The sequence below is a fragment of the Pempheris klunzingeri genome, chromosome 18 (assembly GCF_042242105.1).
Source record: "Pempheris klunzingeri isolate RE-2024b chromosome 18, fPemKlu1.hap1, whole genome shotgun sequence".
NCBI lineage: Eukaryota > Metazoa > Chordata > Actinopteri > Acropomatiformes > Pempheridae > Pempheris > Pempheris klunzingeri.
The window spans coordinates 15157190-15182134 of NC_092029.1; the positions used below are offsets into that span (position 1 = coordinate 15157190).

The 24945-nt window shown below is 41.8% G+C and overlaps 2 protein-coding genes across 2 annotated transcripts in view; one reads left to right on the forward strand and one right to left on the reverse strand.

The window, feature by feature from the left end:
- The first annotated feature begins 215 nt into the window (after positions 1-215).
- Positions 216-1160, forward strand: tmem121ab (transmembrane protein 121Ab). Its single transcript, XM_070849760.1, has one exon. The coding sequence runs from the start codon at positions 216-218 to the stop codon at positions 1158-1160; it is 945 nt and encodes a 314-aa protein (XP_070705861.1).
- A 13285-nt stretch (positions 1161-14445) lies between these two features.
- slc24a4b (solute carrier family 24 member 4b) overlaps positions 14446-24945 on the reverse strand; it is a 30722-nt gene continuing 20222 nt past the window's right edge. Inside the window, exons 10-17 of the mRNA XM_070849257.1 lie at positions 23233-23327; positions 19412-19581; positions 19010-19151; positions 18229-18395; positions 16966-17080; positions 16457-16569; positions 15705-15770; positions 14446-15308 (exon numbers count right to left, since the gene is read on the reverse strand). Of these exons, the coding sequence (XP_070705358.1) occupies positions 15159-15308; positions 15705-15770; positions 16457-16569; positions 16966-17080; positions 18229-18395; positions 19010-19151; positions 19412-19581; positions 23233-23327 (1018 nt within the window). The 3' untranslated portion in view covers positions 14446-15158. The remainder of the gene's footprint in view (positions 15309-15704; positions 15771-16456; positions 16570-16965; positions 17081-18228; positions 18396-19009; positions 19152-19411; positions 19582-23232; positions 23328-24945) is intronic.

Here is a 24945-nt window from a genome sequence, read left to right on the forward strand (position 1 = left end):
TATTAGTGCCATGACTTATAGTATTATTTCAATATTAGACACACTAGCTGGACATTTGCTCCTGTGCACACCAGAGTTGTCAGAGTACTTTAAATAGACCTTTTTTTCTCCCACTGCAAAGGACTGGAGTGGCCACAGTGCCGTATTTACCTTCTGGAATATTTTCACTTTTGAAAGGTGGGGACTGAGAGTGAGAGCCAGCAGGTGCCCTCGCCATGGTGTTGCCGCCCCCAGACAAACGCCACGTGTGCCTGACCACCATCGTCATCATGACCAGCATGGCCTTCATGGACGCCTACCTGGTGGAGCAGAACCAGGGTCCCAGAAAGATTGGTGTGTGTATTATAGTGCTGGTAGGGGACGTGTGCTTCCTCATAGTGCTGCGATATGTGGCAGTGTGGGTCGGCGCAGAGGTGCGCACCGCCCGACGAGGATACGCCATGATCCTCTGGTTTCTGTACATCTTTGTCCTGGAGATCAAGCTGTACTTTGTCTTCCAGAATTGCAAGGCAGACAGGAAGAGTTTGGAGACAGTGGCCCGGAAGGCTTTGACGTTATTATTATCTGTATGTGTGCCAGGCTTATACTTGGTTCTAGTGGCTCTGGATAGTATGGAATATGTGAGAACTTTCCGGAAGAAGGAGGACATGAGGAGTCGTCTATTCTGGGTGGCTCTGGACCTGCTGGACCTGCTGGACATCCAAGCCAACCTGTGGGAGCCCCAGCGGACAGGCCTGCCCATCTGGGCCGAGGGCCTGATGTTCTTCTACTGCTACATCCTTCTGCTCATCCTGCCCTGCGTGTCTCTAAGTGAAATCAGCATGCAGGGGGAGCACATGTCGCCCCAGAAGATGATGCTGTACCCAGTCTTGAGCCTGGTCACCATAAACGTGGTCACCATCCTCATACGAGGTGTAAACATGGTGCTGTTTCAGGACAGCCGTGTTTCTACCATCTTCGTCGGAAAGAACGTGGTGGCCATCGCCACCAAGGCATCCACCTTCCTGGAGTACCGCAGACAGGTGAAGGAGTTCCCCCACCCGCAGAACGCTATGGCGCTAGAGCTGCAGCAGAACTCTGTCAGCCACACGCAGCCGCTGCCTAATGCCACCAGTTTGCCACATGAACCTTCGCCAGCGCAGGACGTCATTGACACATGACCGCCAGCGCTGCACTGAGCACCAGACCATTAGAAACTGACTGCTTTTTATGAAAGCTCCAGGAGCGGAGGTAGATAGAGAAATCAGCTGCATGACAGGATGACATTCTGCTCTTGTCAAGCCCACATGAACTGCTGTGAAACCATAAAAGAGATTTTCAGCATCACCTGCCTGTCAGAACATACTGTAAACCTACACTTGACTCTGAGTGCAGCGTGCAGACTTTAAAATCAAGTCAAAGGTTTTTATCGTGCTATTGTGTTTTTAATTGTTTAAAATGTTTTAAAAGTTCAAACTTTTATTAAGAGACAATCTCCACACTGCGCAGCCCAGTGACATTATGTTGTGTAATATGGACAGTTGGTCCCCCTTGGTGAATATCTTGTGTTTTTTAAAGGTCAGTTTTTCGACAGTGCATCTGTGGCATTTCCTTTGAATTCCAGCATCAAAGGACACAGCACTCAGCATGAGGCACTGATGGAGAGGAGGAGCAGGGAGTGACAAGGGTCAGTCATGGGGGGCTAACTGTGCTTTGCCAGAACAAGGTTGGTGACACACGAATGCTTTTCCTTCTGTGTTTAAGCTCTGTGGAAGCCCGATGCCTCCGTCAGTGTGACTCTTTACGACCAAAGGTCTGATTAAAGCAACGGAGCTCAGCACTATACGGTCCAATGCAGGCATCCAAGCGTGTGCTTTACTGGGTGTGCGTGCATGTGTCTACGTGCACGCACACTAGTCTATAGAATATGTTTGCCTGCAAGCGTATGTACAAGTGTCACAATGGGAGGTTTAGGTCATTTAAATTTTTATTTTGGAACAGATGTGAGTGGTTGATGTGTGTGATGAATTGCAAATGAGACAAAATATGTAGAGATGTCAGATAAAAAAAAAAAAAAACTATACGATGATGGGGTAAGATATTTTTTTGTTTCCTGTACTGTACATTCCTCTAAAACTAGCTCAAGCCTTGAAGTCAGAGAATGCAGAGATCAGAGTCCAGAGAACACTTAACTGAAGAATTGACAAAAGATAAAACATAAAATACAATAACATACAAAAAGAAAATACTTCTTTCTGATGTTATTCAGTTTATTATTATCATTATTATTATTATTAGCATTATTATTATTATTATGTACATTCTTTACTTGTTGGAGGCCAATGGTGTTTTAATAAAAGTATAAATAAAAGAATAATGATGAGAGCATGGTTTCTTTTTCAAAATTGTTAATTATGATTAAATAAGTGTTGTGTTTTTAGCTAAATTAAGGAATATTTGATGCTCTTGTTGTACTTGAAAGCAACAGCTACACAACTACAACAACTACAGCAACAGCACAGCCATTTCTACTCTGTTTTGCGTTGAAGAATCCACACAGCACATAAATATTTAGGCTGAGCAGCCTCCTCCTGGACTCTGGCAATAATTTTCTACCCCTCAGGCTACCACATTTGGGGAAAGCAGGCAATGAATTTATCTTTAAAATGTGATAAAAATGGATGAACGTTTTCTCAAATTGTTTCTGCAGTTTCCTCTGAGTTCCCTTTATCACCTTCCCGCTTTTTTGTTCTCTGAACACCAATCTTTTCTGCACTGATCCGGTATCAGTTATCAAATAGAGCTTTTACAGCCCGTGAATTGCCTTCATGTTCCGTGGAGAATTTTATTAGCTGACCCAAGTGGTGTGTTCGCAGGTGGGGAGAGGTCAGCCACATGAGGAAAGTCACTTTACTGTCGTCAGGTTAACGAAGGTTAACTGCTGATCTCAGCACACAGAGACACACCGAATGGCCCCATGCCATTAACATTAACTGTCAGCTGCAGAGTGACAAAGAGACTGGCTGGTTACCAAAGGAGTGACGTTTCATTTTACTTCACATAAGCATAATGTTGGACATCATCAAAACAATCACTCTGACTTCATTCGGGGTTCACAAAATAGTCCAAAGCAGTTTCTATTTGAACTTCAATGATTTTTCTTTTTAAAGTACATACATACACTGCATTTAGTCTTTGCCATTAAAACTATCATTAATTTAAACTGTTTTCATGGGCAACGCTACAGAAAGGGGGAAGATGTAGGTTGGTTTGCTTACTGTAATGCCACATATCCTTAGCAGAGCAAAGACAGCCATTGCAACAGTTCAATTACCTTTTTATGTATATTCAGGTTAAATTGTGCGTGGTTGGCAAATTGTTACAAGACCCAAGTTACAGTATATTTGCTTACTTACAAAGTTTGTTTTTGCAAAATATGCAAAATACAGAGACAGAAAGAGAGAGAGAGAGGGAGAGAGAGAGAGAGAGGGAGAGAGAGAGAGAGAGGGAGAGAGAGAGAGAGACTCACAAAATCTTGTTCAAGGAGTTTCAGCGCTGCAAGAAACTGAACACACACATTGATGTGCAGACCATATACGCCCACTATATTGTTTCTTCAAGCTCATCAAACAACCAATCGTTTAAGTGGGAGAGCAGGATCAGATTGGGGCTTACAGTATCTGTACAAACTCTTCTCTTGGAATCTCCTCTGTAGCAACATATTGATTGTTCTTGCCAGTGGAGTATTAAATATTTCTGAGGCGTATTTCTCCGGGCAAATCCAGTTAATTCTGGTGGTCGGCTTTTCAGTTCAGCTGCTGCTTTACAGTAACTCTGCCCCATAACGTTTAATTAAAGGAAAGAAATTACGTAGCTTTGACATGGTGTCGTGTTGCTGCTATTTGCTGGGGAATTGCTACAATTGAATTCTTTCCTATATGCTGATAATTATAAAGAACTTCATAGTTTTAGGTAGTTGTTTATACGGCTTGTTATATACAGAATACCATATGGTGTTTATATTTTACTCTTATTTATTTAATTGTGCATTGCAGGCAAACAACTGAGAGTGACAAAACATAATTAAAGAGACACAAAGAGAGAAAAAGCATTAATTTCAGATAATTCCTCAGTCTTCCAGTTTTTTGGTATCATTCTGGTTCGTACTGTAGCAGTGATAATAATATTGTATTCACCATGTAAATTGCTGAGATCTGGGAACATGGCATAAAAGAAAAGATCATGGTCAGACAATCATGCAGGTTTCAAACAAGCCCCCCTGCCAGCCTTATTTAGAAGAGAAAATCAGGGCGAACAGTACAATTATTACAGATTTTACACACCAGGAAGCCTCGTGTGAAGCTCTGCCCTGAGATAGGTAGCTGAGATAATTGAGATTGTTGTCTTCTTTACAACCATTCTGATCACGCAAAGGCGTTTGTTTCTTGCCTCATTCGAATTTGCAATTACTGTGGTGAGTACTTTTCATAACTAAAATCAAATTTTAATATATACATAAACCGCGGACATCACTGTCGCATCAATACATAATGTGCTGTTGGGCACCAGGGTGCAATTGGTTTTTTCCCTGTGTCTAAAGTCACTGTTTTCACATTAATGCAAACATTTCATTGCACTGTTTACTGTCAATCCTCCGTCACCCACAGGAAGAGATAGAACTCTCCCCCAATAAATAATCCCTCAAACTCCTGTCACCTTGCACACTTTACTGTCACACCCAGGTCTCTATATTTAGAACACCCTTGTTAGTGGGGACAGCAGTTAATCTAGTTCTGACTCCGTGCAACATAAATAAGTAGATTTAAAAAAAAAAAAAAATCTAATTACACACCTCATGCACCACAAAATGATTTGTCGTGCAAATGTAAATAGGCTATAACTCTAAATGGTGAAATGACACCAGTATTATCTTTTAACTCAAACAGAAGCAAAGATGCAGCATTGTGAAGCGACAAGATGTATTTGAGTGTTCGGAGTTGATAGCCAATGGCCTGGTTGGCTCTCTGGTGCAACTCACATTATTAAATCTCTCCTACGCCGTCTCAACAATCGACTCGGCAAAATGATTTTTTTTTCAAGGAATGGGAATGGACAACCAGGTCCAACATTTAATTAGAAATGTCCCCCTATATGAGTAAGAGCCACAGAACCAATCTTTGGTGCTATTTAGAACCTTTATGTCAGAGACTGAGAGCACACATTTTTGTTGTATGGATCACAACTCATTGTTAGGCTTACAGCATAATGCCACTATTGTTTGAATAAATCTTGTCGGCACAAGTGGTTGAAGGGGGGAAAAGTAAATGGCAAACTTGGGAATGAAATAAATTACCTGTGGCTGCCTCTGCAACAGATCACCTTTCAGAGACCCTCTGAGCGATGGATTCATACATAAATCACCACGCCTGCAAATCAGGAATGTAATTGTGCTCTCTCCATATGTAATAAGTCGGTAAAAGCACTCTTCTCCTCTCTGTCTGTAATTTACCGTGCATCCATGACTTCCTGAAGCACTTAGTGTCTGCAATATTAAATCAGACACAATCAGATGAAGGTGGCGTTTCCATTATTACAGTCGCTCTCGTGACCACCTTTGGATTTGCTGACTTTTAGGACTTTGTCCACTCAGTTGCTTCACCAGTTGATCTCTCCGCTTCACACTTGTTTGTAACTGTCTCGACTCTCACGCCATAATCACTTTGCAGGCTACAAACCCCTTCAACTGTACTACCCACAGTGCACAGTAATCTATATGGAAATCGCTCTTTGACTGAGCTTCTATCATAAAATAGCAACACATTTATTATCCACTGGAGGCTTGGTCAACAAAACAATGACCTTCAGTCCTACTGAAGGGTGCTAAAAGTTGGCTTGACAAAGTGTTTTCGGGATGATGACTTTTCTGCAGCTATATATTTGCATAATCACAGCTGTTCATGACAGACAAGCGGGTATTTTCAAAGTTTGACCTCACTCAGGAAAAAGAAGACCCTAACATCAAACTGTGTAATATAATGTTGCCATGGAAAGCAAGCTAGCTGGCTACAACTTCAGCCCCATTTAGCCTGTATTTGTCACATTTTAATAAATAGGTACCATTAAATGTATCCCGAATTAACTATTTCCAGCTTCTGTTTGCAATGTTCCCTCTGATGTACAGGCATTTATCAGTGAATTCCTCTGGCACAGAAGAAAACTTAAAAACATGATGTTTCTCAGACAAATTCTATTCAGTGTTTTTTAAGCAGATTTATGGACTTTTTAGACTCAAGAGTATAGAATAAAGATTATACTTACATTTCCTGTGTGTGACAATACTAATAACAGACTATTCACATCGGTTTCTTTCAAGTTTAAGTAGCAATTTAGATCACACAATTATTTGCTTTCAAATCTGGCAGAATTATCAGTTGTGGAGAGAGTCGCAGGCATGGATACTGGGTATCACTATCAACTGTCCTTATTAACCCAGGTCTTCTTCCTCAGGATCTCTGACATAAAACTGGACATTTGATGCAACCAGAATAAGTTTATATGTTTCTCACATTTATTTCTAACTTGTCAGCCGCACATTCTCAAGCTCTTAAACTTTAAACTTCATAAAGCGGATTTAAAAATAATGAAGAAGTGCATTTCTGACTGGGATACATGGAAATCACTTCAGTTTTTGGCAAAATCAAAGTGAAATTAATTTTACTGATTCAATATTATACGCAATAAATACCAATAGGCTAATCAATTTTTAAATCTATTCTGTTTGCTTCAGTGCCAGCAGTGTAAAATGGACTTGGCACAGCAAGCAAAAAAACATGATCCAAAGTGGCCTGTAGCTGCCTTCAGTCTTTTAGTGTGCAGATGATATGTTGTTAGTGTGTGTCATATTACAGATTTTCTGCATCACCAGCTGAATGCATGTAGCGCCCTGTGGAGACGCGATGCACTCAGGTTTAGATGCTGTGACTGCACGGCTTCTTTTCATGGCATTAGCAACATGCCGCTCAAGAAGTTTGCATATGTAACATGTTTGCTCCGCTGATAATCTGTGGCGCTTATGGAGAATATCATTAGGAAACGCCAGCAGATTTATCCACTCTCACAACACTGTGTCCCTGTGAATATTGTAAGGATCGGGGCGCCCTTTCCAAAAGAGGTGATCGGTGTAAAGGCGTTGCTTTTTACAACTAATTCAAGCTGAAACTGAAGAATATAACCTGCTCTGGACCAGGTTAAAGCTGTAAAGTAGGGAACACTGTTCAGCTATGACACCATGGAAACTCTTGTTTGTACAAAGTTGCTGTGATTGGCTCGTCGTGTACTAGCTAGCTGTTAGTTTTTTTTTTTAATTATATATCCTACTGCAGCCTTAAGTTTGCAGCATAAGTTGCCATGGTGATCTAGCTAACATCAAGTGGGACTTCCAGATCCGGACTGACAAACTGGTGATGGCTAACCAACCTGACATTGTGTTGATCAACAAACAAACGAAGGTGGCAGTGGTGATAGATGCACCAATCCCGAGCGACAGCAACACCAAGAAGAAGGAACACAAGCTCTAAAAATACCAAGGGCTGAAAGAGGAGCTAGAAAAGATGTGGGGAGTAAAGGTAGCAGTGGTGTCAGTGGTGATCAGAGCGCCGGGGGCGGTGACCCACAAACTGGGAGAGTCGCTCCGGCAGAGTCCAGGTACAACATCTGACATCTCTGTCCAAGGGAGCGCAATCCTGGGAACAGACAAGATACTCCACACAAACTCCCAGGCCTCTTGTAGAGGACCTGAGCTTGAGGAAGACACAGGGGAGCTGGAATATCCCATTTTAATTATGGATAACACACTGAATTATGACAATGGTCTCTACTGAAAACCAAGTGTCTGAGTCAGCTTTGTGTTTTCATTTAAAACTAAATTTGATTCTAAGTGTGAATCTATATTTCAGGCTTCAATAAATGCAAAACTTGGACTCTTTCCAGCACTAATGTGTTCTTGTAATGATGGATGTCTTTCTTCCTTAGCCCAACAAAAGTCCACAGGACTCTGATCTATGGCGCGCCGCACATCCTAACTCTAACCTTGATTTAAAGGCTGAGTGCATGACTCACCATTAGTTGATTTTTCCCAGATGGTCTTATCAGAACCATCAGTCTCCATTGCGCACGGCTTGCTTCACAGGGCTGACTACTTAATATTCATGCATACATAGATAAGAAGGTATTGTGTTACCTTCATGAACTGTTCAGCGTGTGCAGAATGGATTAATCACTGAGCCACAATGCACTGGGGAACAGACCGTGGGAGCTGTCATAAACTTATAAGGGTAAATGAAAGCTGAGGGAGCATCACGCTAGAAAGTCCTGCTGTTAGTTGTGAAAACAGCTGACTGTCCTCTCAGTTTATAGCTTGATTTCTATTACTACTATACTATTACTATTATAATACTATTACTGCTACTAAAAAAAAAGACCCCAAAACAGCCAGTGAGCACAAGTTTCACAGGTTCTGATAATGTCACCGTCCTCATCATTATTCAGTTTATTTAAATTTCATCTGGTTATAAAGTTTGCCGACAATTTAAATACCAGGAAAAGGTCACATGGTGGTAATGGAGTAAGACAGCAATGTAGCACTTAAGGATTATAGACAGTTATCGTAGAGATTCAAAACCATGTCCCACAATACACTGTCACAGTGTTTAAAGTCTGTCATGTGAATCACTTTTCAATCTTTTCAATCTCTCAACCCCGGGGTCACAAGGTAAGTGTATGGGTTCACAGATTTGATCAAGCAGAAAACAAACTGTCACTTCTACATTAATGCTACAACCAGGTTTATTTTTCTAGACACTTTTTGTTTGTGAATTACTGGGTCATTTTACGTATTCAGGCACCTAGACTATTTTACTTGAAAATCCTTTGAGAAGGCAAATGTCTCTTGGGTGACCCCCACCGAGTCCCATTTATGTGGGAGGGATGGCAAAAAGACCGTTCGAGTGATCAGGCTACTGTAACGTCATGTTAAAAAGTGTGATACATGTTTTTTTAAGCAAGAGATTACAGCTATTCTCAGAAAAAATTCAAATTACTTTCTGTCAACATTTTTTTGGTGAAAAGTAGCTGCGGAGAACTGTGAGATCTGTGGATTATCTTAACTAATCAGGAAATTGTTTCTCAAGGAGGTACTGCTGTTTAATTCTTTTTAATGAGTTTTTTTTTTTTATTGCTGTGAGCATCACAACAGAAATCCATTCACTTCCATTGAATTGGACTGCAAGCACAGATAATATCCAAAAACCTGCATGGATAAACACCACTGGAGGTAAGTGAGAAAATCCCTATTTTGTAATCTAACTAAAGTACTCTTTAAACCAGGAGTCCAAGTTCACCACCACAACCGTGTCAGTATGCTACAAGCCAAACTAGTATTTAAGGACATAGGGGCGACCCAAAGCTCCTTGTGTTCAGCAGCGCAGGATGCCCTATGAGGACTGCAGCAGGCAGCAGCAACCCAGTTTGCTCACCATCCATCACTGCAGCACAGCAATTTACCCAAACAGCAGAGTGGAGTCAAAAATACTGGCAAGGCACAAACAAGGAAAGAAAATGTCCCCAAACTGTAACTGTGGGGGCGGTAGGGCGAACAGATAAACAACTTTTCAAAGCAGGATTACGGTGCTGTATATAAGTCGAGGCCAGGGTGCGTGGGCCTTGTCTCTAAATGTGGCACAACAAATGGTGGAGGGGAGCTAAGCCGGCATTCAGGGGAGACATGCAGTGGCTGCCCAAACGGGCTTGTTAGGGGGCAGAGATGGAACTCATCAGTGCACAAGATCACGGCTGACAGAGGAGCTTGTTAACTGCAGCACGGTAGCCAAGAGGGTGGCTCATTAGGGAAAAGCACCAGTACCCTGCATGGGCCATGCTGGTCTCACCAGATGGCTGCCTGTCCGCTGGCTGATGGAGGATATGGACATTCATCATTAACAAATTATGTACAGTATGTTTTTTTTTGTGTGCTGGAAATCATGTGGAAATCATTTGTTCCGGTTATGGTTTAAATATGTCACAGTTTGATATTTGAAACTTCATAGTGAGTCTTACTCACTTGGGCAAAGAAGCTCCACTTTCATTTCATCCTGAGCTGTAACAAAGTTTGTCTGTGACACTGGGGTATGAAGCCCGTTGCAACATTGCCCCCTACTGTCGCCAATGACTAAAAATCCAGATTGATGGAGACGAGATGCAATAAAAACATGAATTTTCCCATCACTCGCCCCTCAATGGACTCTTCACATGTTGCCAGCCGACACTATAAATAACAAATTGTTTGCAATCACCCTGTCTGGCTAAGTACGGGGCTCTCCAGCTTGATTATTGCACAAGACAAGTTCCCAGTAAGGAGCAATAAATCATTATTCATTCACTCAGGGAGAAATACATGCTGTTGCAGCAATGTTTAAATCATAAGTGGGACACATTCATTTAGATATTCTTTTCAGGGAGGATACTTCAACCGAATAGCAGATAATTTATTCGCTGATCTGATCTCTCACATATCCCAAAAATTAAAAGTATTGTTGCATGGCATTACTTTGAGCAGTGGCTGAGTGTGAATTTATCCACTGCTGATGTGATTGGAAGAATGTTGGATCTTTAATTAAAAATCTGTAAATTTTATACTTAAGGAAAGCACCGCCAGCAGAAAGAAAAAAAAAAAAAAAAAGAAAGGATGCAATCAAGTCAGGGTGATATGGCCAGAATATATTAAATAGTTTTTCAGGGGGACATGAACTATGTTTCTTGAAAAGTGCTTTAATCACTGCTGGTGCAACAGAGTGGCCATGAGGAGTACATCAAACTCATTAACTTTACCTTAAGGGTCATTTCAAGAAAGATTTGTTACATATCTTAAACTGATCATATCAAAACGGTGAAAGCTGAACTGTGTCATTTGGCTTCTGACTTAAGGGCAAAGAAACCTGAAGTCAGCAAGTCTGAAGTTGTCCTCAAGTGTTTTCGCTCTCTGCTAATTAAATCTTACAGTAATTAATTCGAATAAATTACAGAGGACATTTTGTACATGATATTGTTTGGAGATAATTGAAGCTGTTCTGTGTAACTACAGAAATTAACATTTAGAGTAGTGGTTTAAACAAGTATCCAGAAATGAGTGAGAAGGAGGATCATTACGGATAAAACGGTGTAAAAATACCCCATTACAGCTCGTCCTGATTTTACACATGAAGTTCAGCATATTTTAGAATGTGTTCTATGCAGTCTGTCCAGACGGATCAGGAAGGAGCTCTCTAAAGCCCTGTTTCCCAGTTCTGGTCCTGGGGCCCCGCTATCCTGCATGTTTTAGATGTTTCCCTGCTCCAACACGCCAGATTCAAATAATCGGCTTATCATCAAGCTCTGCAGAAGCCCGATAACAACCCATTCATTCGAATCACGCGTGATGGAGCTGGGAAGCGTCCAGGACCAGGACCAGGACCAGGATTGGGAAACTCTGCTCTTAAGTCTGAAGTTGCATTATAGGAAGTGTAGAAACCAGTGTTTTTGGACTCGTGTGGAGTAAACAGCGCATTGCTTTCCTCTGAAACATAGTAGAGTAACAGTATAAAGTAGCAGCAAATTTAATTACTCATAAGTGCCTTAAAAATTGTATCCAAGTACAGTACTTGCACCATTGACTTCATCCAAAAAGTGAGGTCAAATGGTCAAATTCCGCTTTAAAGTCATTTTAAAACATCAGTTCATGCTGTGAAAAACAAAAACAGCACAAGCAAGATACATGTACAAATGGCTTCATTTAATTTATGCATTTCACAAACAATCCAAGAACTTATGAGACAAATGTACAGGAATTATTTTGCCATTTTATTTTTTTTTCTTCACATTATTGCTTTACAGTAAAATGCATTGGTTGGATATGTCCAGTATAGCAAGACAATACATTCATATAAGTTATACAGATGTCCTCGGTAATGTTTTATAGTAACTAACTTTACATTAAATATATTTTTTAATCATTTATTATTCTCGACAAACAACTCCCACGTCACATTGAGCTCACAGTGCATCAGGTCGCATTCAATCAAGAAACACATACCAGTCTTCTCGTGTTCAATTGCCATTTCTAAATGTGTGTTTTCTAAAGTGTGTGCGTCTTACTTTGTACACAGGATTTTCCATACAATCTGGATTTACGCAGCGCTACGACGAGTATGGCATCTGAATTCTACTCTCCCCATCTTCCAAAAAAAAAAAAAAAAGGGACTTGGTAACAAAGATGCGAGTCAGACAAACTGGTGAAAACGTACACTGTGTGTCAAGATGAGGACAAAAGAAAAGGAGCAGTGTGGTTTACCCCCCCCCCAGTTGTGGTGTCAGCAGTCAAACCTGGCAACCGGGACATGACCACACAGAGCAACAACAAAATAGACACAAAAAAACCCAAAAGAAAACCTTAACACTGCACATTCTGAATCAACTCAAGTACAGTACAGTACGGACGTGCCTTCCCCACAGAAAGCGTTGAAAAATTAGGTCCTGCATGTACAGAAGACCCGCTGAAAAGGTTGAGAGGGGGGGAGTTGAGGGCGGTGCACAAGGATGTCAGTGGGTGTGTGGAGGCCCCGTGTGGTCACCCCCGTCCAGCAAACAGCCATTTGAACCCCAACAGAGTAGCAGCTTAAGGGGGTCTGACTTTTTTTACCCTCCCTTTTTTAAAATTCCTTCAAATCTGCTCTCATCCAGGTCCTTTGAAAAGCAGCAACATCCTAAGGATGATGGAGGAAAGCCATCCATCCATCCATCCATGAGTGTATTCCCTGCTGCCCCTCTGCTCCTTCAACTGGGGTTGGTGGAGAGTTAATGCCCTTGTGCAAGAGGGGACAAGAGGGGGGGAGGAGAAAGAGGAAAAAGTGATGCATGTAGGGGGGGGGGGGGTGGAAATCAGCATTCTCTCAAAGTCGCTGTTCCAGAAACGTCCATCCTTTCGGGCTCGGTCCCTGGGCTGTCACAAAAACACACACCTGTGAGCTCACACATCAAGTACTACTAGACAAACCAACGTCACATCTCCATGGGATCCCCCGTCTTTATATGGCGACCTCGCAGGGGCCTTCTGTCACATAGAATTCTTTAAATTGAGATTGCATATACAAGTGCCTGCTGCCATCACTGTGGCAGAGGAATATTTAACACTTAAAAACACTCCTCGCACGCATTTTTTTTGTTGTTGTTGTTGTTTTTAGTCTCTGCACCTTACTTGTGGACTCCTCACAGGCATTTTTGCATGATGTCAAATGTCTTGATTGCAGTGTAGCTCGTAGCTGCCGATTTTTGTAAAGTGGGTCGGGCGGTTTCCATGGAGACGCCCGGAAGCCCTCAGCCTTTTGCTGTGCTGTGGAGGAGCTGCGTTTAATGTCCCAGCATGCACTGCAGACAGAGGCGGGTGTGCTCATGGTGTTAACGAGGTTCCGGTCTGATCCAGAGTCCAGAACCTGGTGTGAGACATGTAGCGTGGGCCCCATACTGGGCACGCACGCGCGCACACACGCGCACACACACACACACACACAAAATGGTCTCTCTCGCTCACACACACACACACACACTCACTCACTCACATATACACTGAAAATACACACGCACAGAAGGAAGCACTAGTTGATTCAGAATGAGAGGACGGCTGTTAAAGTGCAATATCTACATGTAACTCAAAATCAAGAGACCATGGCCACCTCCTGGAGTTGTCCATCTCTGAGTTTCCCTGATAACCGACGGCTGTGGTTGGCACCCCTGCCCTGGGTAGAGGGCCTGCAGTACCCCCTACTGGCCAGAGGGTGTTATAGCAGACAATCAGTGTTGAGAACCGTCTGGTTTCTTTGCATTTTTTTTTTTTTAAACAACTACATCCTGATGATGACAAAAATCAGATGCATCCCACAGATCTGGAGACAGTTTTTCCTTTTTCTCATTCTGAAGTTGTGCGAGGGGAAAAATTGACTAACCCATCACTGAATGAAAAGAACGCTGGAGTGGAGTCGCCACCAGCAGCCAGACATCCCTCTGAGTGGTCAAATCTCCTTGCAGCACAAAGCAAGAGAAGCATTTCCATGTGCAATTTTGTTTCAGTGAAAAACAGGCAATGTCCTATATTCACAACAAGCTCTCCTCCATATTTCATACGAGACAAAACCTTGTTCTGAAAAAATAAATACAAAAAACAAAACAAAACAAAAAAAAGTGTTTACAAGTTTACATTGTGCCGTGCTGCATATGCATAACACCCTCACAGTCAATCGATCTGGACTGTGATACATCTTGACACAAAGTGTCCTGACAAAATGTCTTTTTTTTTTTTTTTTTTTAAGAAAACAAAAGCAGATTTGATCAAGCAGATGAGGGTTGAGAAGAGTTGCGGAGGGCAAGTGAAGTAAAGCGCTAACAGTATCTGCTCCCTGATGCCAAAGGCCATGCCAGGGGAGTTGGGTCCAGGCTGGAGGAGGGGAGCTGCCAAGGACAAAGCCCTCCTCCATGGGGGTCGAGAGGGGGGAAAAAAGGAGTGTACGTCTTTTCTTTGGGTGCCGGGGTAACTGCAATTCTTTTAGGAATGACTTCAAGGAGAGTTTTCTCTATGTGGGGATTTTGGTAGTAATCATAGGACTGTTTTTTTCTTCACAGACTCTGGTTTGGTATGTGGAAAAGCTTTGGAAATGGTGTGTGGAAATCTACAATGTGAAAAACAGTGAAAACACACACCAACACTCAACAGGGGCACTTATGATTCTGAAGGTCCCCGACATCTAAAAGGCATGCTAGATGGGTAGAAAGTTAACAGGCGCACAAAAGAAATAGAGACTTTACTGCAATAACAGGCAACGCCCGAAATAATGGGCATTAAGGACTGGCACTGTGTGACAAGAGGACAAATTAGAGACATAGAATGGAGTCCACTCTTCCGGCGTGTACTGCCTCTTGGAAATGAAATTCATATTTGGGACTAAAAGGATTACGAGGAAGAGAGCGTGAGGGAGGAGAAAGGGTCTGCAGATAGGTCCAGTATTATTGAGAGAAAAAAAACAAAAAAAAAAAAAAAAGATTTGGGGTTTGCTATGGGAGCGTTGAGGTTTTGGTATCCAAGGCATGCTTGCTGTGCTCTAATCCTCCATGCACATGGGCAGGTTGACAAAGGTGAAGACATTGTACTCGATCATGACGGAGAAGCAGACGAAGACTGCGTACAAGATCAGGACGTAAATGCCCAGCTTCACGTCCAGCCTCCATTTATTCAGGTGGATCCCCAGCACCTGCACGTGTACAAATACGTCAGAACGGCTTGTGCAGGCCAGAGTGTAAAACTGAACGTGCACGGTAAGTAACATTTGTTGGGAAATCCCCATTTTGTTTTTTTTATAATCACATTGTGAAGTAGACATTTACTGCATTTCAGCAATACTCAGAAAATCCAACATGTTTTCCGCGAGTACATTTAGTACATTTTCTCTGGATTCATTCTATAATTTAAGGTAGCGTAATAATGTAATCTGTAATCTCTGTTTATTCCAAAAAGAAAAATGGGGTGATGTTATCTATATTAAAGCTGCATATTTTTGCTTTAAACCTGTGCGATTCACTACAGCAACCTACAGCCAGGTTATCTTATCAACGTGCACCACTACTAAACATCATTAAGTACTGCTCACCGTGAGGGCCACAGAGCCCAGCAGAAGCACCACCGAGTACACCAGGCCCCGACTGTTAATCATCACCTGCAGACAGAATCAGACGGACACATCAATTCATCTGCAGCTCTTTAATCTCAACATTTAACAGAGATGTGGAATAACTGAATCTTGGTTGTTATTCTGTCTCTCTCTCTCACACACACACACACTTCTATCTTTGTGAGGACACTCGTTAACATAATGCATTCCCCAGCCCCTTACCCTAACCATCACAAATAACCGCCTTACCCTAACCTGAACCCAATTCTAACCTTAAAAATCAAGTCTTAGCCCTCAAATAGCCCTTTGCAGCTGTGACGACTGACAAAAAACAACAACAAGTACAGGAACACACACGCAAACTTGATTGTCATAATGCATTCCTCAGCCCGTTACGCTAACCTTAAAAACGGTGAAGTTGTGAGGACTGGATCAAATGTCCTCACTCCTACTAAATACGTGAGGACTTGAACAAGTTTTTAAACATGTGTACACACACAGCTTTTACAAGCGTTTCCTAATCCTGCTCCTGGAGGCCCACTGCCTTGCATCTCTGCAATGTTTCCCTGCTCCAACACACCCGGTTCAGATGATGAAATAGTCAAGCTCTGCAGAAGCCTGCCAAAGAGCTACTCATTTGAATCAGGTGTTTTTGAGCAGGGAGATATGTAAAACATGCAGGGCACTGGGCCCTCAGGACCACAGCTGGGAAACATAAAACAAGTCCTCACCTCTGATCCATAGCTGACACACATGGTCTGTATTGCCCAGGGAACCCCCAGTCCCACCAGGATATCGAACACATTACTGCCAATAGTGTTGGACACCGCCATGTCTCCCAAACCTGCAACAAAACCAGATAAGATTATTAAAACAGCAACTTAGCTTTGAGCCACAATATGATGTTTTTCATCTACACTTTCAGGTCAGATGCGCCACTGTCTTATTGAAAATCAACATTTTGCTGTTGAGTACCTTCTAATATTCACAAAAGTGACATGCATACATAATGTCTATAAACAGCTCTGCACTATTTTCTCTTGTTCCCATGGTCTGTAGTATTCTGTACCCACATGTCTACACTACACTGTTGCACTAGCTTTGTAAAAGCAAAACAAAATGCACCTCTGTATAAGTGAACAGATGTTTTATCAATTATAGCTAACTTTGACATCTTTACTTACATTTTTCTGCATATTTGGAGAGCCAGTCTAAGAATGTTTTAGAAGGAAAGGTATACCTTGCCGAGCCACAATCAGACTGGCTATGCAGTCTGGGACACTGGTGCCTGCTGCCAGGAAAGTGATGCCCATGATGACATCGGGGATTCCCAGAGTGTACCCAATTATAGTCACCTGAGAGGAACATACAGTGTTGACAGTCAGAAATAGTATTCTCTGTTTGTGCTTCGACCAAATTCCCCATGTTTAATGCTTCCTTATTTAACTTAACGCAATTAACCGCGCAGACAATCATCTGCCACACGCTGATTGTTTCAGTCAAATGTTCTTTTGTTAGTGGCAACCGCTACAGATACGGCTCAAACACAGTTAACATCGTTACAGACACCATTTTTGTCAGTAAAAAGGTCAGATAGATTTTCCAGGCTGTTTCTGTTTTACATGTAAGAGCCAGAAAAGCCTCAGCAGGTCTCAGTGGCTATTTTGGTAAACGCATTACTTGTTGGATCATTTTAGAGTAAATGTGATGGATGGCATAACAGGAATGCACTTGAATACCAGGAGCTGCTATTTACCACCAGAGGGACAAGATGATGGGAATCGGTTACTTTTTTTAGTCATTTGCTGGCTCAGGTCTACTCCTTAGATGCAGACACAGCTGATTTATGAGGAGACTTTATTCTGTGGTCCATTTGCCATTTGAAATTAAACGTTATCGGTATTAAAACAGTCATCACTTCTTGAATTTCTCAGGGAATGTATACGCCATTAGCCAATTCGCAAAATGTGAATAAGTCTGGATCCTCTCGGTTCATTTGTGATTTCCAATGGGCACAGACAAAGATGCCTCTGGACACAATTGGAGGGACCTACAAGCAATGAGAGCAAACTTTGACATTACCAAAGCATTAAGTGCAGTTTGTTCTTTTAGAGAAAATATACCGTCTAGTCTGTTTAATACTAGCGTGTTGACGTTCCACATCAGCGGCAGCCATCTTTGATGTTTACGAAAATGCCTCAACGGCACTGCTCCGTCAGTCATCACATCAAACCCGCCCCATTTTAGATGAACAATTGTGATTAGGCGCGACCTGGGCCAGGTCAGCTGGAAATCTGTCTGAACGGAAGGGTGGCCAGATTAAGATGCATCTATATTATCCGGAGCAAAAGCTGTCGTGACTTGTACTATAACCACCCATAACCGTCTGGACACTTGTTTGGCTTTAAGGCAGTTACCTCATCCTCATGTTGACCGACTAACCATTCCAGCACTAGTAAGTAAAAGTAAACACCAAGGTGTCCTGGTAAGCATTCCCACTCACCATCCAGACCATTAAGTAGGAGAAGATGGCAATCCACAAGGTAGACAGGATGAAGGAGAGCATGAAGTATTTCTCCCAGCGAGGCTTGGCACAGTTTGGGACAGTGAAGAACAGCAACAGGAGCAGAGGCCACGAGATCAGCCACTTCACCTTGCTGCCAATTCCGTCTGCAGCAGAAATGCACAACAGATTAGCCTACTTCTGTTTTAGATCAACAAATATTGAGCAAAACATTTTACAGTATGTATGCTCTTTAAGAAAAAAAAAAGTAACACCCAGACAGCAAAAATGTGGTGTGTTTTAAAGTAGGTAAAACGAAGGGTTCCTTGAACACGAGGGGACATTGTAGAATTAATTTCGATTTTAATAAATCAGTTAAATTATGATCACATTGACCTTTAGTCTCCTTTTTGTGTCGGTGACACTTTAAAAGAAGAACAATCGAATCTGGTTTCCCCTCATCGATTATGTGACTATTCCTTCCAGCAACTGGGTTGCTAATGTAATTCTCAAGCAGACAAATTGACCTCTTTCTATTCTTACATTTTGTTTATATAATGTGAAACCACTGCCTACTCTGACATCAACTGGGCATCAATAACTACAGAGGTTGTGTTGCTTATTTCAAGCTCTTAAATAAGCAACACAAAAAAGACGTAAAAATAGATGTACAAGTGTGTCTGAAGTGTCAAAGATGTTATCCCTGTATCACTTTGACCTCCTTGAAGTCTCCATCCATTCAGTCCAAATTACACACACATACATCAAGTAAAATACACACTTGGAACATGAAACGGCGAGATTGTCTCGTTTTCCTCCGCCTCGGTGGGTTTGTCTTCTGGCACGTTCCCATTCTCGATTTCAACCTTCCCATCAATCACTTGTGTCTCCACTCCATTGGCAGCTTGCACCAACTTCTGGCGCTTTCAGAAAAAATAAACTAAGTCAAAGAGCACATGAGCAGGCACACTGCTACTTTCAAATGCATTTTGTTTCTGCAGTCATGAATGGAAAAAAACACACACACGCATGTACTGTGTGAGTGAGATAAGGAAACTCTTTGGGGCTTATAAAAACTTTGAAGTCACACACAAAGCTGAAAATGGCACACATTCAAAAGAAACTCCTGACATATAAGCAGCAGCAGCTGAATCCTCTTATTAGCAACAACGTCCAGCTGTACCTCAGTAATGATGAGGCGACTGGCCATTCGCAGGCGGGTCTTGGGTCCAAAATGGCTGGTGACCATAACCCGGAGGCCAGCTTCTGGAAACCTGTACTTCGTAGGACTGGCGTTAATGATCTCGTCCACCATCACCACAGATCCGCGACTATAAGCCTTGCCGGGCTTGACTGAGGGGTGGAGGGATATGATGCAAATGTAAAAAACAAATGTAATTAATGACTGATTGACTGAGCATGAATCTACTGGATGATGAGACAAGCACAGACCTGCATTTTCATTCATTTCTATCCATTTTATTTATTCATTCACGTGCATGCGCTTGATACTTTCCTCACAGTGAAATAAAGTTAATTTTTAAGTCAATTACACCCCATTGGAACAAAAAGTGCAAATTAAAACATGCCACGCCCAAAAAGAGTACATTTTTAGGATGGGGCCGCTATCCAGAGCTCTGTACTGCACTATAAGTGTGTGTAGTGTCATAATGTAGTCTGCAGCACTATAGTGTACTAAGGAATATTCATGGGTGCTGATCCAGAGCCATTTTGTCACTATGTCAGAGATAAAGCTGCACCAGGCAAGATTTTTATATCAACTCACAACTTTCCAATTACCCTAAATCAGAAAGCGGGCTCAGTGTGGACAGCTCAATGCCGACACAAATCAAAACTTCGGTGCAAAAAACGTCCCCTAAACAACGCAAATGTCTCACCTAGACAAGTCAGGGCACTTTCTGAGGCTCTGAAAATCATTCCTCCTTTCACTCAACTCCCATCTGATCTGGAAATTGATGTTTGGTGCCTTCGTGTTGCCCGTTGTTTCAACAGAGACGAGCGAAGTGATTTTTGGTAGGAATGTTTGCACTGCGTCTTTGCAGAAAACAAATAAGTGATCAACTGTGTTTTTAAGGTTTTTAAGTCCAATATCTCATGAAAAAAAAAAAAACACATGCTCAGACATGCTGTAAATGGGTCAACTAAGAGCATGTAACGTGTAACACATCTCCAAAACATTAACTTCCATAAGGAAGATCATTGTGATCATTGTCTTTTTCAAATATTCCAGTGGGTTTTTAAGAATGATTACCATTAAAATAGCCTGAAACACAATAAATCACTGACTTCGGAGTTGGCAGTTGCACTCAAAATGCACTAAGTTGTGTTTAGCGATTGAAGTTGGTCTTGTCTGAGTCGTTCATTGAGCGCAGCTAATATTGCAGGTGGTTTCTCCAAATGCAACACAAAATGCCACTTTTAATGACTACTGCTGTCTCAAAATTATTCAACTCCCTGAACAGAATCCCTCATAAGAGCGCTCATTTGCAAATAAGAGGTTGTTTCAAGCACACCTGACGCAACTAATCAAGGGCCTCATCAGCTGCATCAGGTGTGCTTGAGAGAGAATTCAAGAGAATTGTTCGAAAAGTTAAGAAAGGAGATCAGTTTCAGCACGCAAAAAACCCAAGAATATTAGAGAGCTGGAGGCTATTGCCAATGAGGAATGAGCTAAGATTCCTCAGGAACGCTGTCAGAACCTGGTGTCTGGCTATGCATCACGTTTGCTGCAGATCATAACAGCAAAAGGGTGCTCTAGTGATGCTTGTCAAGTAGGGGTTGAATAATTGAGACAGCGGTAGTCATTAAGAGCGGTATTGTGCGTTGAATTTGGAGAAACCACCTGTAATATTGATTGCATTGAGCCATTTCAATTGTTCTTGTTGGAGTTCATTGAACACAGCTGAAAAACAACTAATTTTGCCAGTACACCCGATTTGCTGTGGGGGTTGAACAAAGATTGCCCTCTCACTGGACAGGGACCATGTGGGAAGAGACTCGGCTGTGAACATGTGATAATAGATGGCACATATGTTCGCTGGATATGGCACAGGTGTTTATATGTGAATATGAATGTGACCCTCACAGATCTGCAGAAAATTCCCCTTCTGGGCTTGAGGTGTGATCAACACTGATGATTAACAGTCCCAAATGATCTTCGCCCTCTCAGCTCAGCAGCATAAACCGCCAATCCCCCCCCCCCCCCCCCCCTCACATCCCCTTGGTATAAAATATCACACCAGCTGGGTTTAACATCAGCATGTTGTGTGCAGGTACGGACATCGCATGATTTCTGGTAACTGAATTCAAATGGCTTTCCCAAATTGCCTGGTGCAGCTTTGAAGTTGGCCTACGAGTTGTAAATATTTATGGGGTTGACCAAGATTGATTTCAAAATCTGTGACATGAAAGATATAACCTCTGGCATCTTTGAGCAGACGGTCTCAAACTGTTATGCAGGTGGCCGACGCATTGAAACATACGGTCAGTCCACTTCAGACAATTTGGGCTCTGACAGAAACACATATCTTAGAATGTTTTATTGGCATCCCATAACTCCTCATTTGCTCTGTGCTCACAATTAGCTATAAGGTGCAGTGTATGGGGAAATAAAAGTTCTACAGTGCACTTATTAGTTTAACTCGGGCTTAATTTGACTTATTATGCATGCAAGAATGCACATAAATTAACTGTGTAAACAGAGCCGGCATAAAACATTTCCTCTTGTGAAATTCATTACCACTTCAGGAGAGAGTGGGTCTATGCCCCAGAGACTGGCAGAAGAAGAAAAGTAGTATGCAAGCACAAAAGAACTGGCACACAGCAGCACAACACTGTTGACAATAAGCAAGAGCAAGTTTAGTAAGGCTAAACAGACAGGCATGTTAACACTAATGCAGACAAAAGTAGGAAGGGTTAAATCTCTGAGCGGGATTAAAATGTCACTGATTAGTCGCTTCTGAAAAAGGTCAAAAAGGCAAGAAAGGAAGAAGTGGAGAACTGTGGCTACGAGGAATGCTAACCAAAACATGACATTAAAAAGATGTTATTTAGAAAAGTCAAAGTTTTTTTAATAAGTTTGAAACCCAAGACAGCAAAGTCCTCTGACATTAAACTGCATTACCAAAGGAAGATTAAAACGGGAACAGCATAATGAAGAGATTTTTTTTTTTTGTAAACAAGAGCCTTTTAGTTTGTGCCCCGTGTTCTCTGATAAACTTTGGTTGTTTATCCAGAAAACGACTTAGCAGTCAGTAAAAATCAATGGAGGAATATCTAACTTTAAAAATTACCGCAAGAAAATAGTAAGGGGAGAATCTGACAAACCGTCTCTTCAGGTAGTGCAGCTCACTGAGGTGAAAGGACTGAAGTTTTCTTGATCTTTGGAAAACCTGGCAAAGTGTCGTTCTGCAGAATCATATCTAAGAGGAATAGTTTGACATTTTGGGAAATGCGTTTATTTTGTTCCCTTGCTGAGAGTCGTGCAGATCGAGGCCACTCATGTCTGTACGCCTCATCAAAAGCGCTTTCCAGTCTCTAATGTAAAACTGAGCTAACCGGCTGTAGCCTTATTATTAGCAGGCAGATATGACAGTGGTATCGATCTTCTCATCTAACTGTCAGCGAAGGAAGCAAATTAGCATTTCTCAAAAAGTCAAACTATTTGCTTTGTGTACATTTCAGCAGAATGTAGGACAAGCTGAAGCGATTCGTGTTAGATCAGCAGGAAGGAGCAAGGATTAAAGCCACAGATCCTGTAACAGAAGGGAACAACTGCATTCCTCCAGATAATCAAAGGCACATTCTCTAAAATATTTCCATTTCGTAGCCCAGACAACTCCAGTCTTTCTTCAACATAGAATATTTGATTCATTTGCGGGCAGAGGGGAGTCTTTGGTACCCAGCCTGTCTGATTAGCCTTACCTGTTGAGAGTAAAGGCGATGACGGGTCGTCATCCCAAACATAGTCATAACTAGTATTACCGTCCTCCATCTCACTGCTGGCCGCAGCATTACCGTTGGCCACGTTCTTCTTTTTCGACTTGCCCATAAAAAAATTCTGCATGCTGGAGTTGAATCTAGTAAACAGATGGAACATAATCCCTAAATTAGAGATACAAAAATAGTTCAGCCTAAAAGTCCAAAAGGCAAAAGACATAAACAAGTTGGGACATTCTGTGTCAAGATTCCCCATTTGCAAATAGGGTTTATGAGCTTCAGATGAAAGGCTCCAACTTATATATAAATATAGATATGGTATGTATTAATTAGCCAGGATAACCTGTTTATTCTTCATACCACTATAGAATGAATTTACAGTTAAGGTGGCCTCCTTTCTAAAAAGAAAAACAGCGTCAGCATTACACTTTACAACAAAAGTGCCCAAAATTTGAATAAAAGAATAAAAGGAGGAAACAGTCAAAGTGTTCCCAGAAGCCCACACAAGGCTTTCATCAGCCACGCAGGCCTTCATAAAACCATTTGAGTGCCATTACATAAAAATGTTATCAGAAATACTTAGCACACCTCTGCTGCCTTTTGAAGCTCTTGTGATGCTGCCAGTGTTACCTCTGCACACATTTTGTTCAGGAGGTCCTAGACTGTCAGAAGCAAACGCTGAAAAACTAAAAACGTCTTATTTTGAGGGTACAAACCTGAATTAAGAGTTTAAGTTTATATTTTATACAGATTAGGAATGAAGCGCACACAAAACGGCGCATGGCTGTGAAAGTACTACCATTGCATTTTTTTTAAATAATAAAATAATCTTTATATTTTAGCTGAAGCTGTGACTTTCATCATAAAACTACATGAGCCAGCAATGTTCATGGTTTACACTGTGTGGTGTTAAGACTCATTTCCCTTGCAGTCCTTGATGAAGACATGATGAAACGACTGAGATAATGTTATTCAGATAAAAGCAGTGCATCTGTTGCTAAATGCATTCTGTACAGCACATTTTTTCCCCACTTTGAGGCCCCCAGTATATTTAGCCACAGACATCCACGACCAAACACGTGTGATTTAAGATTCAAAAGCATTAACAGAGATTTTTGTCAAGTTATTCTGCTTCATTGCATTTCTCCCTGTGCGGTTATTTGCTTTACAATTGGCTGCATTCACATTATTTGAGGAGGGAAATAAATAAAAAAAACAAAAATAAAATCATAGCTGAGCTGTGAAAGGTCACCTCAGAGCTAAATAAAACCCACTCTGCTCCATTTTGACTGGAACGGCCCAAAATGGTCAGTGGATATTTTAGGAAAGGGGAGACATATGACAGCATATCCTACAGTAAGCACTTCTTTCCTCCAAATGAGAAAGGAGAGGAGTGATCCGGTTAAGCCTGTGCTCTTAGCCACTGCAGAGGGAGAAAGATTAAACTCTTATGGCAGGGAGAGAGCAGGCTGCTGCTGAGTGTAACACAGATTATCAGCTGGACAGAGACGGCGGCACAGGACGACGTGGTTGGCATTATGCACTTTGGACTATAAAAGACACAAACATGGCGTAATAGATGGGAGTCTGTTTTGTTTTGTTTTTTTCCTCCATGATACAGTGCAAGAGACAGGGGACAAGATGTTCTCGGGGGCAGACTGTAACCCAAAATTGTGACCAGATGTCACGAACCCCAGGCAACTGACTACAAAGACATACTTCACTGATCCTTTTAGAACAACGTCAAATTCAAAACAA